Source organism: Lagopus muta, chromosome Z (genome assembly GCF_023343835.1).
Source record: "Lagopus muta isolate bLagMut1 chromosome Z, bLagMut1 primary, whole genome shotgun sequence".
Taxonomy (NCBI): Eukaryota; Metazoa; Chordata; class Aves; order Galliformes; family Phasianidae; genus Lagopus; species Lagopus muta.
Genome location: NC_064472.1, coordinates 901,777 through 919,353, shown reverse-complemented (window position 1 = coordinate 919,353; position 17,577 = coordinate 901,777). Strand labels below are relative to the sequence as shown.

At 52.6% G+C, this 17,577-nt stretch overlaps 1 protein-coding gene across 1 annotated transcript in view; it reads left to right on the top strand.

The window, feature by feature from the left end:
- Nucleotides 1-15,800, top strand: part of TCF4 (transcription factor 4) — a 150,505-nt gene extending 134,705 nt beyond the window's left edge. Inside the window, 5 exon segments of the mRNA XM_048930550.1 lie at nucleotides 250-385; nucleotides 2,952-3,114; nucleotides 4,040-4,269; nucleotides 13,154-13,296; nucleotides 15,749-15,800. Of these exon segments, the coding sequence (XP_048786507.1) occupies nucleotides 250-385; nucleotides 2,952-3,114; nucleotides 4,040-4,269; nucleotides 13,154-13,290 (666 nt within the window). The 3' untranslated portion in view covers nucleotides 13,291-13,296; nucleotides 15,749-15,800.
- The last annotated feature ends 1,777 nt before the right edge of the window (nucleotides 15,801-17,577 follow it).

Genomic DNA, 17,577 nt, shown 5'->3' with positions numbered 1-17,577 from the left:
CCCAATCTCCCCCCATCCCAACCCCAGTCCCATCCCACCCCATCCCATCCCATCCCATCCCATCCCAACCCCAACCCCAATCCCATCCCAACCCCAATCCCATCCCAATTCTCTTCCCCATCCCATCCCAACCCCAATCTCCCCCCATCCCAACCCCAATCCCCCCCCAATCCCCCCCCATCCCCAACCCCCCCCCCCCTTTCCCCCCCTTTTGCCCCCGTTTCACCCCTCCCTTCCCCCCGTTTGCAGGTTGCAGCCCATCGCGACGACGCCGTCGGCCTGCGCTCCGCTCACCCTTTGCTCCCCAATCAAGTTTCCGTCCCTCAGCTCCCCGTGCAATCGGCCACGTCTCCGGAGCTCAGCCAAGGCCAGGATCCTTACAGGGGTCAGTTGCAACCTTCCTGCTATTTGGAGAGGGGGAGGGGGGGTGCAAGGGTTGCATTGCTTTGCTTTGCTTTGGTTGCTTTGCTTTGCTTTGCACTGGTTGTGTTGCATTGCTTTGTATTGCATCGCATTGCATTGGTTGGGTTGCATTGCATTGCATTGCATTGGTTGCTTTGCTTTGCATTGTATTGCATTGCATTGCTTTCCTTGGGTTGCATTGCATTGCATTGGTTGGGTTGCTTTGCTTTGCTTTGCTTTGCATTGGTTGTGTTGCTTCGCATTGCTTTGCTGTGTTTTGCTTTGCGTGGGTTGCATTGCATTGCACTGCATTGGTTGCTTTGCTTTGCTTTGCATTGCATTGCATTGCTTCGGTTGCTTTGCTTTGCTTTGCTTTGCTTTGCTTTGCTTTGCACTGGTTGCATTCCTTTGCTTTGCTTTGCTTTGCTTTGCACTGGTTGCATTCCTTTGCTTTGCTTTGCTTTGCTTCGGTTGCGTTGCTTTGCATTGCTTTGCTTTGCTTTGGTTGCATTGCATTGCATTCATTGGGTTGCATTGCATTGCATTGCCTTGCATTGCCTTGCATTGCCTTGCATTGCCTTGCATTCACTGGATTGCATTGCATTGCATTGCCTGGCATTCATTGGGTTGCATTGCATTGCCTTGCATTCACTGGATTGCCTTGCATTGCATTGCATTGCATTGCCTGGGTTGCATTGCATTGCCTGGCATTCATTGGGTTGCATTCCATTGCATTGCATTGCATTGGGTTGCATTCATTGGGTTGCATTGCATTGCATTGCATTGCCTGGCATTCATTGGGTTGCATTGCATTGCATTGCATTGCATTGGGTTGCGTTGCATTGCATTGCCTTGCATTGCCTTGCATTCATTGCATTGCATTGCCTTGCATTCACTGGATTGCCTTGCATTGCATTACATTGCATTGCATTGCATTGGGTTGCATTGCATTGCCTTGCCTTGCCTTGCCTTGCATTCATTGCATTGCATTGCCTTGCATTCACTGGATTGCCTTGCATTGCATTACATTGCATTGCATTGCATTGGATTGCATTGCCTTGCATTCATTGGGTTGCATTGCATTGCATTCATTGGGTTTCACTGGGTTGCATTGGGTTGCATTGCATTGCATTGCCTTGCATTCATTGGGTTGCTTTGCATTGCATTGCATTGCATTGGGTTGCACAGCATTGCCTTGCATTCATTGGGTCACATTGCATTGCATTGCACTGGGTTGCATTCATTGGGTTGCATTGCATTGCATTGCATTGCCTTGCATTCATTGGGTTGCATTGCATTGCATTCATTGGGTTTCACTGGGTTGAATTGGGTTTCATTGCATTGCATTGCATTGCATTGGGTTGCATTGCATTGCATTGCACTGCATTGGGTTGCATTGCATTGCATTGTATTGCATTGGATCGCATTGCATTGCCTTGCATTCATTGGGTTGCTTTGCATTGCATTCATTGGGTTGCATTGGATCGCATTGCATTGCATTGCATTGCATTGGGCTGCTTTGCATTGCATTGCATTGCATTGCCTTCCATTCAATGGGTTGCATTGGATTGCATTGCATTGCCTTGCATTTATTGGGTTGCATTCATTGCATTGCATTGGGTTGCTTTGCATTGCATTGCATTGCATTGCATTGCCTTGCCTTGCCTTGCCTTGCATTGCATTGCATTGCATTGCCTTGCATTCACTGGATTGCATTGCCTTGCATTGCCTTGCATTGCCTTGCATTGCATTGCATTGCATTGCATTGCATTGCATTGCACTGGGTTGCACTGGGTTGCTTTGCATTGCCTTGCATTCATTGAGTTGCATTGGGTTGCACAGCATTGCATTGCATTCACTGGGTTGCACTAGGTTGCATTGCATTGCATTGCATTGCCTTGCATTCATTGCATTGCATTGCCTTGCATTCACTGGATTGCCTTGCATTGCATTGCATTGCATTGCCTTGCATTGCCTTGCATTCATTGGGTTGCATTGCATTGCATTGCATTGCATTCATTGGGTTTCACTGGGTTGCATTGGGTTGCATTCATTGGGTTGCATTGGGTTGCATTGCATTCATTGGGTTGCATTGCATTGCCTTGCCATGCATTCATTGGGTTGCATTCCATTGCATTGCATTGCATTGGGTTGCTTTGCATTGCATTTCCTTGCATTGCCTTGCATTGCATTGGGTTGCATTACATTGCATGGCATTCATTGGGTTGTATTGCGCTGCATTGCATTGGATTGCATTGCATTGCATTGCATTGCATTGCATTGCCTTGCCTTGCATTGCATTGCATTGCATTGCCTGGGTTGCATTGCATTGCCTGGCATGCATTGGGTTGCATTGCATTGCCTTGCATTCATTGGGTTGCATTACATTGCATTACATTGCATTGCATTGCATTGCATTGGACTGCTTTGCCTTGCCTTGCATTGCATTGCATTGCATTGCATGCCCCTTGCAGCACCCAGCTCGCTCTGCACCCCCCCCAGCCGAGCTTGCAACCCTTCCCAGCACCCATTGCGTCCCATCTTTGCAGGCATGGCTGCAGGTTTGCAAGGCCAGAGCGTTTCGTCCGGCAGCTCGGAGCTGAAATCGGACGACGAAGGCGACGAGAATTTGCAAGAATCCAAATGCAACGAGGACAAAAAGCTGGAGGAGGACAAGAAGGAGCTGAAATCAATTACTAGGTCAAGGTCTAGGTAACAACGGGGAGGAGGGGTTGCAAAGCACATTGAGAGCTGCAATGGGGGTTGCAATGCAAAGTGGGGGGCAGAGCAGCTTGCAGAGGGGTTGCATTGCAACAGGGGGGGGAGAGGGTTGCAATGCAGCTTGCAGAGGGGTTGCATTGCAGAAGGGGGGGCAGAGGGTTGCAATGCAGCTTGCAGAGGGGTTGCATTGCAGAAGGGGGGGAGGAGGGGTTGCAAAGCGCATCAGGAGCTGCAAAGGGGGTTGCATTGCAAAAGGGGGGGGGAGAGGGTTGCAATGCAGCTTGCAGAGGGGTTGCATTGCAGAAGGGGGGGCAGAGGGTTGCAATGCAGCTTGCAGAGGGGTTGCATTGCAGAAGGGGGGGCAGAGGGTTGCAATGCAGCTTGCAGAGGGGTTGCATTGCAGAAGGGGGGGAGGAGGGGTTGCAAAGCGCATCAGGAGCTGCAATGGGGGTTGCATTGCAAAGTGGGGGTCAGGGCAGCTTGCAGAGGGGTTGCATTGCAGAAGGGGGGGGAGGAGGGGTTGCAAAGCGCATCAGGAGCTGCAAAGGGGGTTGCATTGCAAAAGGGGAGGGAAGAGACTTGCAGTGCAGCTTGCAGAGGGGTTGCATTGCAGGAGGGGGGGAGGAGGGGTTGCAAAGCGCATCAGGAGCTGCAATGGGGGTTGCAATGCAAAGTGGGGGGCAGAGCAGCTTGCAGAGGGGTTGCATTGCAGAAAGGGGGGAGGAAGGGTTGCAAAGCGCATCAGGAGCTTGCAGAGGGGTTGCATTGCAACAGGGGGGGGAGAGGGTTGCAATGCAGCTTGCAGAGGGGTTGCATGGCTTTGCAAGGTTGCAGGGTGCAAAAGGAAGGGGGGGGAAGGGGTTGCATGGCTCGCCATGGCTGCAATTAACAGCTGGGTGTTCATTGGGCCTTGCAGCAATAACGACGACGAGGATTTGACCCCGGAGCAAAAAGCCGAGCGGGAGAAGGAGAGGAGGATGGCCAACAACGCGCGGGAGAGGCTGAGGGTGAGGGACATCAACGAGGCCTTCAAGGAGTTGGGCCGCATGGTGCAGCTGCACCTCAAGAGCGACAAACCCCAAACCAAGCTGCTCATCCTGCACCAGGCCGTGGCCGTCATCCTCAGCTTGGAGCAGCAAGTCAGAGGTGAGAGGGGCCTGGGAGGCTTCTATGGGGTTCTATGGGGTCCTTATGGGGTCTTATGGGGTCCTATGGGGTCTTATGGGATCCTTATGGGGTCTTATGAGGTCCTGTGGGGTCCTGTGGGGTCCTATGGGGCCTTTATGGGGGCCTATGGGGAGCTATGGGGGCCTATGGTGGCCTATGGGGGCCTATGGGGTTCTATGGGGTCCTATGGGGTTCTATGGGGGCCTGTGGGGGGCTATGAGCTCTTATGGGGTTTTGTGGGGTCCTATGCTGTCCTACGGGGTTCTAAGGGGTCCTATGGGGGCCTGTGAGGTCCTATGGGGTCCTATGGGGGCCTATGAGTTCTAATGGGCTTCTATGGGGTCCTATGGGGTCCTATGGGGTCCTTATGGCGTTTAATGGGGTCCTATGGGGGGCTATGGGGTCCTATGGGAGCCTATGAGTTCTAATGGGGTTCTATGGGGTCCTATGGGGGGCTATGGGGTTCTATGGGGTCCTATGGGGTCTTATGGGGGCCTATGGGGGCCTATGGGGGGCTATGGGGTCCTATGGGGGCCTATGGGGTCCTATAGGGGCCTATGGGGGCCTATGGGGTTCTTTGGGGTGCTATGGGGGCCTATGGGGTCCTATGGGGTCCTATGGGGTTCTTTGGGGTCCTTATGGGGTTCTTATGGGGTCTATGAGTTCTAATGGGGTCCTATGGGGTCCTTATGGGGTCCTATGGGGTTCTGTGGGGTCCTATGGGGGCCTATGGGGTCCGAAGGGGTCCTATGGGGTCCTCATGGGGTCTTATGGGGGCCTATGGGGTCCTTATGGGGTTGTATGGGGTCCTATGGGGTCCTATGGGAGCCTATGAGTTCTAATGGGGTCCTATGGGGTCCTTATGGGGTCTTGTGGGGGCCTGTGAGGTCCTATGGGCTTCTATGGGGTCTTATGGGGTCCTATGGGGTCTTATGGGGTTCTATGGTGGCCTATGGGGTCCTATGGGGTCCTTATGAGGTCTTACAGGGGCCTATGGGGGTCTTATGGGGGCCTATGGGGTTCTATGGGGGCCTATGGGGCTCTATGGGGGCCTGTGGGGTCCTATGGGGTTCTATGGGGTCCTGTGGGGGCCTATGGGGTCCTATGGGGGCCTATGGCGGGCTATGGGGTCTTATGGGGGCCTATGAGTTCTAATGGGGTCCTCTGGGGTCCTTATGGGGTCCTATGGGGGCCTATGGGGTTGTATGGTGGCGTATGGGGTCCTATGGGGTTCTTACGGGGTCCTATGGGGGCCTATGGGGTCCTATGGGGTTCTATGGGATCCTATGGGGTTCTATGGGGGGCTATGGGGTCCCATGGGGTCCTTAGGGGGTCCTAAGGCGTCCTATGGGAGGCTATGAGTTCTAATGGGGTTCTATGGAGGCCTATGGGGTTCTATGGGGTCCTATGGGGGCCTATGGGGTTCTTTGGGGTCCTATGGGGTTCTATGGGGGCCTGTGGGGGGCTATGAGCTCTTATGGGGTTTTGTGGGGTCCTATGCTGTCCTACGGGGTTCTAAGGGGTCCTATGGGGGCCTGTGAGGTCCTATGGGGTCCTATGGGGGCCTATGAGTTCTAATGGGCTTCTATGGGGTCCTATGGGGTCCTATGGGGTCCTTATGGCGTTTAATGGGGTCCTATGGGGGGCTATGGGGTCCTATGGGAGCCTATGAGTTCTAATGGGGTTCTATGGGGTCCTATGGGGGGCTATGGGGTTCTATGGGGTCCTATGGGGTCTTATGGGGGCCTATGGGGGCCTATGGGGGGCTATGGGGTCCTATGGGGGCCTATGGGGTCCTATAGGGGCCTATGGGGGCCTATGGGGTTCTTTGGGGTGCTATGGGGGCCTATGGGGTCCTATGGGGTCCTATGGGGTTCTTTGGGGTCCTTATGGGGTTCTTATGGGGTCTATGAGTTCTAATGGGGTCCTATGGGGTCCTTATGGGGTCCTATGGGGTTCTGTGGGGTCCTATGGGGGCCTATGGGGTCCGAAGGGGTCCTATGGGGTCCTCATGGGGTCTTATGGGGGCCTATGGGGTCCTTATGGGGTTGTATGGGGTCCTATGGGGTCCTATGGGAGCCTATGAGTTCTAATGGGGTCCTATGGGGTCCTTATGGGGTCTTGTGGGGGCCTGTGAGGTCCTATGGGCTTCTATGGGGTCTTATGGGGTCCTATGGGGTCTTATGGGGTTCTATGGTGGCCTATGGGGTCCTATGGGGTCCTTATGAGGTCTTACAGGGGCCTATGGGGGTCTTATGGGGGGCCTATGGGGTTCTATGGGGGCCTATGGGGCTCTATGGGGGCCTGTGGGGTCCTATGGGGTTCTATGGGGTCCTGTGGGGGCCTATGGGGTCCTATGGGGGCCTATGGCGGGCTATGGGGTCTTATGGGGGCCTATGAGTTCTAATGGGGTCCTCTGGGGTCCTTATGGGGTCCTATGGGGGCCTATGGGGTTGTATGGTGGCGTATGGGGTCCTATGGGGTTCTTACGGGGTCCTATGGGGGCCTATGGGGTCCTATGGGGTTCTATGGGATCCTATGGGGTTCTATGGGGGGCTATGGGGTCCCATGGGGTCCTTAGGGGGTCCTAAGGCGTCCTATGGGAGGCTATGAGTTCTAATGGGGTTCTATGGAGGCCTATGGGGTTCTATGGGGTCCTATGGGGGCCTATGGGGTTCTTTGGGGTCCTATGGGGTTCTATGGGGGCCTGTGGGGGGCTATGAGCTCTTATGGGGTTTTGTGGGGTCCTATGCTGTCCTACGGGGTTCTAAGGGGTCCTATGGGGGCCTGTGAGGTCCTATGGGGTCCTATGGGGGCCTATGAGTTCTAATGGGCTTCTATGGGGTCCTATGGGGTCCTATGGGGTCCTTATGGCGTTTAATGGGGTCCTATGGGGGGCTATGGGGTCCTATGGGAGCCTATGAGTTCTAATGGGGTTCTATGGGGTCCTATGGGGGGCTATGGGGTTCTATGGGGTCCTATGGGGTCTTATGGGGGCCTATGGGGGCCTATGGGGGGCTATGGGGTCCTATGGGGGCCTATGGGGTCCTATAGGGGCCTATGGGGGCCTATGGGGTTCTTTGGGGTGCTATGGGGGCCTATGGGGTCCTATGGGGTCCTATGGGGTTCTTTGGGGTCCTTATGGGGTTCTTATGGGGTCTATGAGTTCTAATGGGGTCCTATGGGGTCCTTATGGGGTCCTATGGGGTTCTGTGGGGTCCTATGGGGGCCTATGGGGTCCGAAGGGGTCCTATGGGGTCCTCATGGGGTCTTATGGGGGCCTATGGGGTCCTTATGGGGTTGTATGGGGTCCTATGGGGTCCTATGGGAGCCTATGAGTTCTAATGGGGTCCTATGGGGTCCTTATGGGGTCTTGTGGGGGCCTGTGAGGTCCTATGGGCTTCTATGGGGTCTTATGGGGTCCTATGGGGTCTTATGGGGTTCTATGGTGGCCTATGGGGTCCTATGGGGTCCTTATGAGGTCTTACAGGGGCCTATGGGGGTCTTATGGGGGCCTATGGGGTTCTATGGGGGCCTATGGGGCTCTATGGGGGCCTGTGGGGTCCTATGGGGTTCTATGGGGTCCTGTGGGGGCCTATGGGGTCCTATGGGGGCCTATGGCGGGCTATGGGGTCTTATGGGGGCCTATGAGTTCTAATGGGGTCCTCTGGGGTCCTTATGGGGTCCTATGGGGGCCTATGGGGTTGTATGGTGGCGTATGGGGTCCTATGGGGTTCTTACGGGGTCCTATGGGGGCCTATGGGGTCCTATGGGGTTCTATGGGATCCTATGGGGTTCTATGGGGGGCTATGGGGTCCCATGGGGTCCTTAGGGGGTCCTAAGGCGTCCTATGGGAGGCTATGAGTTCTAATGGGGTTCTATGGAGGCCTATGGGGTTCTATGGGGTCCTATGGGGGCCTATGGGGTTCTTTGGGGTCCTATGGGGTTCTATGGGGGCCTGTGGGGGGCTATGAGCTCTTATGGGGTTTTGTGGGGTCCTATGCTGTCCTACGGGGTTCTAAGGGGTCCTATGGGGGCCTGTGAGGTCCTATGGGGTCCTATGGGGGCCTATGAGTTCTAATGGGCTTCTATGGGGTCCTATGGGGTCCTATGGGGTCCTTATGGCGTTTAATGGGGTCCTATGGGGGGCTATGGGGTCCTATGGGAGCCTATGAGTTCTAATGGGGTTCTATGGGGTCCTATGGGGGGCTATGGGGTTCTATGGGGTCCTATGGGGTCTTATGGGGGCCTATGGGGGCCTATGGGGGGCTATGGGGTCCTATGGGGGCCTATGGGGTCCTATAGGGGCCTATGGGGGCCTATGGGGTTCTTTGGGGTGCTATGGGGGCCTATGGGGTCCTATGGGGTCCTATGGGGTTCTTTGGGGTCCTTATGGGGTTCTTATGGGGTCTATGAGTTCTAATGGGGTCCTATGGGGTCCTTATGGGGTCCTATGGGGTTCTGTGGGGTCCTATGGGGGCCTATGGGGTCCGAAGGGGTCCTATGGGGTCCTCATGGGGTCTTATGGGGGCCTATGGGGTCCTTATGGGGTTGTATGGGGTCCTATGGGGTCCTATGGGAGCCTATGAGTTCTAATGGGGTCCTATGGGGTCCTTATGGGGTCTTGTGGGGGCCTGTGAGGTCCTATGGGCTTCTATGGGGTCTTATGGGGTCCTATGGGGTCTTATGGGGTTCTATGGTGGCCTATGGGGTCCTATGGGGTCCTTATGAGGTCTTACAGGGGCCTATGGGGGTCTTATGGGGGCCTATGGGGTTCTATGGGGGCCTATGGGGCTCTATGGGGGCCTGTGGGGTCCTATGGGGTTCTATGGGGTCCTGTGGGGGCCTATGGGGTCCTATGGGGGCCTATGGCGGGCTATGGGGTCTTATGGGGGCCTATGAGTTCTAATGGGGTCCTCTGGGGTCCTTATGGGGTCCTATGGGGGCCTATGGGGTTGTATGGTGGCGTATGGGGTCCTATGGGGTTCTTACGGGGTCCTATGGGGGCCTATGGGGTCCTATGGGGTTCTATGGGATCCTATGGGGTTCTATGGGGGGCTATGGGGTCCCATGGGGTCCTTAGGGGGTCCTAAGGCGTCCTATGGGAGGCTATGAGTTCTAATGGGGTTCTATGGAGGCCTATGGGGTTCTATGGGGTCCTATGGGGGCCTATGGGGTTCTTTGGGGTCCTATGGGGTTCTATGGGGGCCTGTGGGGGGCTATGAGCTCTTATGGGGTTTTGTGGGGTCCTATGCTGTCCTACGGGGTTCTAAGGGGTCCTATGGGGGCCTGTGAGGTCCTATGGGGTCCTATGGGGGCCTATGAGTTCTAATGGGCTTCTATGGAGTCCTATGGGGTCCTATGGGGTCCTTATGGCGTCTAATGGGGTCCTATGGGGATCCTAAGGGGTCCTATGGGGGGCTATGGGGTCCTATGGGAGCCTATGAGTTCTAATGGGGTTCTATGGGGTCCTATGGGGGGCTATGGGGTTCTATGGGGTCCTTATGGGGGCCTATGGGGGCCTATTGGGGCTTATGGGGGGCTATGGGGTCCTATGGGGGGCTATGGGGTCCTATAGGGGCCTATGGGGGCCTATGGGGTTCTTTGGGGTTCTATGGGGTTCTGTGGGGTCCTATGGGGGCCTATGGGGTCCTAAGGGGTCCTATGGGGTCCTCATGGGGTCTTATGGGGGCCTATGGGGTCCTTATGGGGTTGTATGGGGTCCTATGGGGTCCTATGGGAGCCTATGAGTTCTAATGGGGTCCTATGGGGTCCTTATGGGGTCTTGTGGGGGCCTGTGAGGTCCTATGGGCTTCTATGGGGTCTTATGGGGTCCTATGGGGTCTTATGGGGTTCTATGGTGGCCTATGGGGTCCTATGGGGTCCTTATGAGGTCTTACAGGGGCCTATGGGGGTCTTATGGGGGCCTATGGGGTTCTATGGGGGCCTATGGGGCTCTATGGGGGCCTGTGGGGTCCTATGGGGTTCTATGGGGTCCTATGGGGTCCTATGGGGTCCTATGGGGCCTATGAGTTCTAATGGGGTCCTATGGGGTCCTTATGGGGTCCTATGGGGGCCTATGGGGGGCTATGGGGTCCTATGGGGTCCTATGGGGTTCTATGGGGTCTTATGGGGTCCTATGGGGGCCTATAGGGTTCTATGGGGGCCTGTGGGGTTCTATGGGGTTCTATGGGGTCCTATGGGGTTCTGTGGGGTCCTGTGGGGTCTTATGGGGTTCCATGGGGTTCTATGGGGTTGTATAGGGGCCTGTGGGGTTCTATGGGGTCCTATGGGGTTCTATGGGGGCCTATGGGGTCCTCATGGGGTCTTATGGGGCTCTATGGGAGCCTTATGGGGTCCTATGGGGGCCTATGGGGGCCTATGGGGTTCTATAGGGTTCTATGGTGGCCTATGGGGTCCTGTGGGGTCCTTATGGGGCCTATGAGTTCTAATGGGCTTCTATGGGGTCCTATGGGGTCCTATGGGGTTCTATGGGGGGCTATGGGGGCCTATGGGGACCTATGGGGGCCTATGGGGTCCTAAGGGGTCCTATGGGGTCCTCATGGGGTCTTATGGGGGCCTATGGGGTCCTTATGGGGTTGTATGGGGTCCTATGGGGTCCTATGGGAGCCTATGAGTTCTAATGGGGTCCTATGGGGTCCTTATGGGGTCTTGTGGGGGCCTGTGAGGTCCTATGGGCTTCTATGGGGTCTTATGGGGTCCTATGGGGTCTTATGGGGTTCTATGGTGGCCTATGGGGTCCTATGGGGTCCTTATGAGGTCTTACGGGGGCCTATGGGGTCCTATGGGGGCCTGTGGGGTCCTATGGGGTCCTTATGGGGTCCTTATGGGGTCCTATGGGGTCCTATGGAGGCCTATGGGGGCCTGTGGGGTTTCTATGGGGTTGTATGGGGTCCTATGGGGTCCTTATGGGGTCTTATGGCATCTGATGGGGTCCTAAGGGGTTCTATGGGTTTCTATGGTGGCCTGTGGGGTCCTATGGGGTCCTTATGGCGTCTAATGGGGTCCTTATGGGTCCTATGGGGTCCTATGGGAGTCTATGGGGTTCTCTGGGGGCCTATGGGGTTCTATGGGGTTGTATGGTGGCCTATGGGGTCCTATGGGGTCCTGTGGGAGCCTATGAGTTCTAATGGGCTTCTATGGGGTCCTATGGGATCCTATGGGGTCTTATGGGGTCCTTATGGGGTTCTATGGGGGCCTATGGGGTTCTATGGGGGCCTGTGGGGTCCTATGGGGTTCTATGGGGTTGTATGGGGGCCTATAGGGTCCTTATGGGGTTCTATGGGGTCCTTATGGGGTCCTTATGGGGGCCTATGGGGGCCTATTGGGGCTTATGGGAGGCTATGGGGTCCTATGGGGGGCTGTGGGGTCCTAAGGGGTCCTATGGGGTCCTCATGGGGTCTTATGGGGGCCTATGGGGTCCTTATGGGGTTGTATGGTGGCCTGTGGGTCCTATGGGAGCCTATGAGTTCTAATGGGCTTCTATGGGGTCCTATGGGGTCCTATGGGAGACTATGAGTTCTAATGGGGTCCTATGGGGTCCTTATGGGGTCTTGTGGGGGCCTGTGAGGTCCTATGGGCTTCTATGGGGTCTTATGGGGTCCTATGGGGTCCTGTGGGGTCCTATGGGGTTCTATGGGGTCCTATGGGGTCTTGTGGGGGCCTATGGGGTTCTATGGGGTTGTATGGTGGCCTAAGGGGTCCTATGGGGTTCTATGGGGGGCTATGGGGTCTTATGGGGTTCTATGGGGTCCTGTGGGAGCCTATGAGTTCTAATGGGCTTCTATGGGGTCCTATGGGGTCTTATGGGGTCCTATGGGGTCTTATGGGGTCCTATGGGGGCCTATGAGTTCTAATGGGCTTCTGTGGAGTCCTATGGGGTCTTATGGGGTCTTATGGGGGTCTTGTGAGGTCCTATGGGGTCTTATGGGATCCTTATGGGGTCTTATGAGGTCCTATGGGGTCCTATATGGTTCTATGGGGGCCTATGAGTTCTAATGGAGTCCTATGGGGTCTAATGGGGTTCTATGGGATCCTATGGGGTCCTATGGGGGTCTTATGGGGTCCTATGGGGTTCTATGGGGTTGTATGGTGGCCTATGGGGTCCTATGGGGTCCTTATGGGGTCCTATGGGGGCCTATGGGGTCCCATGCAGGTCTTATGGGGTCTTATGGGGGCCTATGGGGTTCTGGGGGTTCTATGGTGGCCTAAGGTGTCCTTATGGGGTTCTGTGGGGTCCTTATGGGGCCTATGGGGTTGTATGGTGGCCTATGGGGTCCTATAGGGGCCTTATGGGGTCCTATGGGGTCCTATGGGGTCTTATGGGGTCCTATGGGGGCCTATGAGTTCTAATGGGCTTCTATGGGGTCGTATGGGGTCCTATGGGGTTCTATGGGGGCCTATGGGGTTCTATGGGGTTGTATGGTGGCCTGTGAGGTCCTATGGGGTCCTATGGGGTCCTATGGGGTTCTATGGGGTTGTATCGTAGCCTAAGGTGTCCTTATGGGGTCCTGTGGGGTTCTATGGGGTTTTATGGGGTCCTATGGGGTTCTCTGGGGTCCTATGGGGTTCTATGGGATCCTATGGGGTTCTATGGGGTCCTATGGGCTTCTATGGGGTCCTATGGGGTCCTATGGGGGGATTCATAGGGGTGGGAGGCAGAAAACGGGGTGGGAATGGGGTTGGGATGAGAAATGGGGCTGGAAATGGGGGATTAATTGGGATTAATAGGGATTATTAGCGATTTTGGGGGGGATTAATAGGAATTATTAGGGATTAATAAGAATTATTAGGGCTTAATAGGGTTGCTTTGATGACTCCTCGTTGGTTTTTGGGTTGGCAGAGAGGAACCTGAACCCGAAGGCGGCTTGTTTGAAGAGGAGGGAAGAGGAGAAAGTGGGGTCGGATCCTCCGCCGTTGGCTTTGGCCGGAGCTCACGGGGCCATGGGGGATGGTGGAGGTCATCTGGGGCAGATGTGAGGAGAGGTGGGTGCTTAATAGGGGGTTATTAGGGATTAATAGGGGGCTGGGGGGGGTTGAGGGGGATTAATGGGGTCTAAGAGGGGTTTTGGGGGGGATTAATGGGGATTAATAGGGATTAATAGGGGCTAATAGGGATTAATGGGGGATTATTAGGGGTTTAATAGGGATTAATGGGGGCTAATAGGGGTTTAATAGAGGTTAATAGGGATTAATAGGGGCTAATAGGGGCTTTGGGGGAGATTAATGGGGATTAATAGGGATTAATAGGGGCTAATAGGGGTATTGGGGGGGATTAATAGGGATTATTAGGGATTATTAGGGGTTTGGGGGATTAATAGGGGATTATTAGGGATTAATAGGGGGCTGGGGGGGGTTAAGGGGGATTAATGGGGTCTAAGAGGGGTTTGGGGGGGGATTAATGGGGATTAATAGGGATTAATAGGGGCTAATAGGGATTAATGGGGGATTATTAGGGGTTTTGGGGGGATTAATAGGGATTATTAGGGATTAATAGGGTCTAATAGGGGTTTTGGGGGGATTAATGGGGATTAATGGGGCTAATAGGGGTTTTGGGGGGGATTAATAGGGATTAATGGGGGTTTAATAGGGATTAATAGGGAGTAATAGGGGCTAATAGGGGTTTGGGGGGGATTAATAGGGATTAATAGGGGCTAATAGGGGTTTAATAGGGATTAGTAGGGGCTAATAGGGATTAATGGGGGATTATTAGGGGTTTGGGGGGATTAATAGGGATTAATAGGGGTTTAATAGGGATTAATAGGGGATTAATAGGGGTTTTGGGGGGATTAATGGGGATTAATAGGGGTTTAATAGGGATTAATGGGGGCTAATAGGGGTTTAATAGGGGTTAATAGGGATTATTAGGGGCTAATAGGGGATTAATAGGGATTAAGGGGGATTAATAGGGATTAATGGGGGTTTAATAGGGATTAATAGGGGCTAATAGGGGTTTAATAGGGATTAATAGGGGCTAATAGGGGTTTAATAGGGATTAATAGGGGCTAATAGGGGTTTTGGGGGGATTAATAGGGGCTAATAGGGGTTTAATAGGGATTAATGGGGCTAATAGGGGATTAATAGGGGTTTAATAGGGATTAATAGGGATTATTAGGGATTAATGGGGGCTGGGGGGGGTCAAGGGGGGCTAAGAGGGGTTTTGGGGGGGATTAATGGGGATTAATAGGGATTAATAGGGGCTAATAGGGGTTTAATAGGGATTAATAGGGGTTTAATAGGGATTAATGGGGCTAATAGGGATTAATGGGGGATTATTAGGGGTTTGGGGGGGGATTATTAGGGATTAATAGGGGCTAATAGGGGTTTAATAGGGATTAATAGGGGCTAATAGGGGCTTTGGGGGAGATTAATGGGATTAATAGGGATTAATAGGGGCTAATAGGGGTTTTGGGGGGGATTAATAGGGATTATTAGGGGCTAATAGGGGATTAATAGGGGATTAATAGGGATTAATAAGGGTTTAATAGGGATTAATAGGGGCTAATAGGGGTTTAATAGGGATTAATAGGGGATTAATAGGGATTTATAGGGGCTAATAGGGGATTAATAGGGATTAATAGGGGATTAATAGGGATTTATAGGGGCTAATAGGGGATTAATAGGGGCTAATAGGGGATTAATAGGGATTAATAGGAATTAATAGGGGCTAATAGGGGATTAATAGGGATTAATAGGGGCTAATAGGGGCTAATAGGGGATTAATAGAGATTAATAGGGATTATTAGGGATTAATAGCACTATTAGGGGGACTAATAGGGAATTAATAGGATTAATAGGGGAATTAATAGAGGTTAATAGCGATATTAGTGGGATTAATAGGGATTATTAGGGATTAATAGCGATATTAGGGGATTAATAGGGATTAATAGGGGATTAATAGGGATTAATAGGATTATTAGCGCTATTAATAGGGTAATTAGGGTCGAATTTAGGGTTATTAGGGTTATTATTAGAGCTAATGAGGTTATTATTAGCGTTATTAGGGTTATTATTAGGATTATTAGTCTCATTAGCGCTATTAGTCTCATTATTAGCTCAATTAATCACATTATTAGCGCTATTAGCCTAATTAATAGCGCTATTAGTCTCATTAATAGAGCTATTAATGTGATTATCAGCCTCATTAGCTCCATTATTCCGGCTAATAGGCTCTTTATTAAGTCAATTATGCTAATTAGCAGGCTCATTATTAGCGCCATTAGCCCAATTATTAGCGCTGTTAATCTCATTATCAGCGCTATTAATCTCATTATTAGAGCTATTAGTCTCATTAATAGCGCTATTAATGTGATTATCAGCCTCATTAGCTCCATTATTCCGGCTAATAATCTCATTATTAAGTCGATTATGCTAATGATCGGGCTAATTAGGCTAATTACCCTAATTAGCCTCATTAACGAAGCTTTTCCCCTTGCAGGTCTTAATTACCGCCGAGCGACCGCTTCCTCCCCCCCCCCCTCTTCCCCCCCCCCCCCCCCTCCTGCTAATTAATTAATTAGTCCGACTAACGAAGAAAACGCAGCCGCCGGCCGAGAGCTCGTCATTAGAAGCCAATTAACGCAATTAATTCTTAATTGACGAAGGCGGAGTCGTTTCTCCCCCCCCCCATCCGGAGACAAAAGGGGGGGGGGGGGTATAAAACGCTTAATTAGCGCTTAATTAAGAGCCGCCTAACGAAGGAGAGCCTTGCGGTGTTTATGGGGGGGGGTCGGGGGGGGGGTTAATTAATTATTACTCATTAATAATCGCAATAATTACGGATTTAAGTGTACTTCAGATGGGAACAAAAGCCCCTCCCCCCCTTAATTAAGGCACGGTGTTAATTAGGCGGCTGATTAACGAGCCGGAAAACAGGGGGGCTTAATGAGAAGCTCGTTAACGAAGCTGCGGGATTAATTAATTAATAGTGATTAATGGGGGGGGGGGGGCAATGGGGGAGGAAGCATCCGCCATGCTAATTAAGCCCTAATTAAGCCCTAATTAAGCCCCTAATTAACGACCTGGGAAGGGGGGGGGGGGGTCTGTATGTAAATAGCGCCGTCTCGTTCGTTCTGAGCTACTTAATAATCGTGCTTCATTAATTAATTAATGAGTCCGTTCTCGTTAACGAAGGTTTGGGGTTAATTACCGCTGTGCCTTCCTTAATTAATTAATCCCCCCCCCCCTTTGCCCTTAATTAATCGTCGTCGTGCTTAACGAGCTGCGGTCATTAAGTCCCCAAAATGGCGGCTTGGGGGGGGGGGGGGGGGGGGTTCGTTAATGGGGTGGTTAATTAAGGGGAATGGGGGGGGGGGGGGAGCAAGATGGCGGGGTTAATTAATGAGCGAGTTCGTTAATGAGCTGATTAATGAGGTGGTTAATGAGGCGGGGAGAGGAGGGATGTCGTCTTAACGAGCCTTATAACGAGCACTTTGCGGAGGAGGGGGCGCTAACGAAGGCGGCGTTCGTTAGAGGCGGGCCGGAGGAGGGGGGGGGCTCATTTGCATACATTAGCATGCGGAGCGGAGGACGGCTGGGCGTGAGAAGAGCGAATGAGGATCCAGGCGTTAACGAAGGAGCCAGTAATTAGCGACGAGAGGATCCCACGCAATGGCTTCCCATTGGTCGGAAGCTGAGCTCGCCTCATTTGCATAAATTAGCATGCAAGGATCAAGAAGGGCCATTAATTAGAAGAGCTAATGAGGATTGGAATGGCGTTAATGAAGAACTCATTAATTAGCCGCATAATGAGCAGCAGATACCATTGACTTGGATCCTGTGTGTTGGCTTCGCATTGGTCGAGAGCTGAGCTCGTTTGCATAAATTAGCATGCAAGGATCAAGAAGGGCCATTAATTAGAAGAGCTAATGAGGATTGGAATGGCGTTAATGAAGAAGTTGTTAATTAGCCACATAACGAGCAGCGGATCATTACCATCAAGTTGGATCCCGTGCGTTGGCTTCGCATTGGTTGAAAGTTGGCCTCATTTGCATAAATTAGCATCAGAGGAGCAAGGCAGGTCATTAATTACGATTGCTAATGAGGATTGGACCAGTGATAATTAAGAAGTCATTAATTAGCCGCATAACGAGCAGACGATCGTTACCATCGAGTTGGATCCTGTGTGTTGGCTTCGCATTGGTTGAAAGCTGGCTCATTTGCATAAATTAGCATCAGAGGAGCAAGGCAAGCCTCATTAATAAGCATCGCTAATGAGGACTGGAGTGCTGTTAACGAAGAACTCATTAATTAGCTGCATAATCAGCT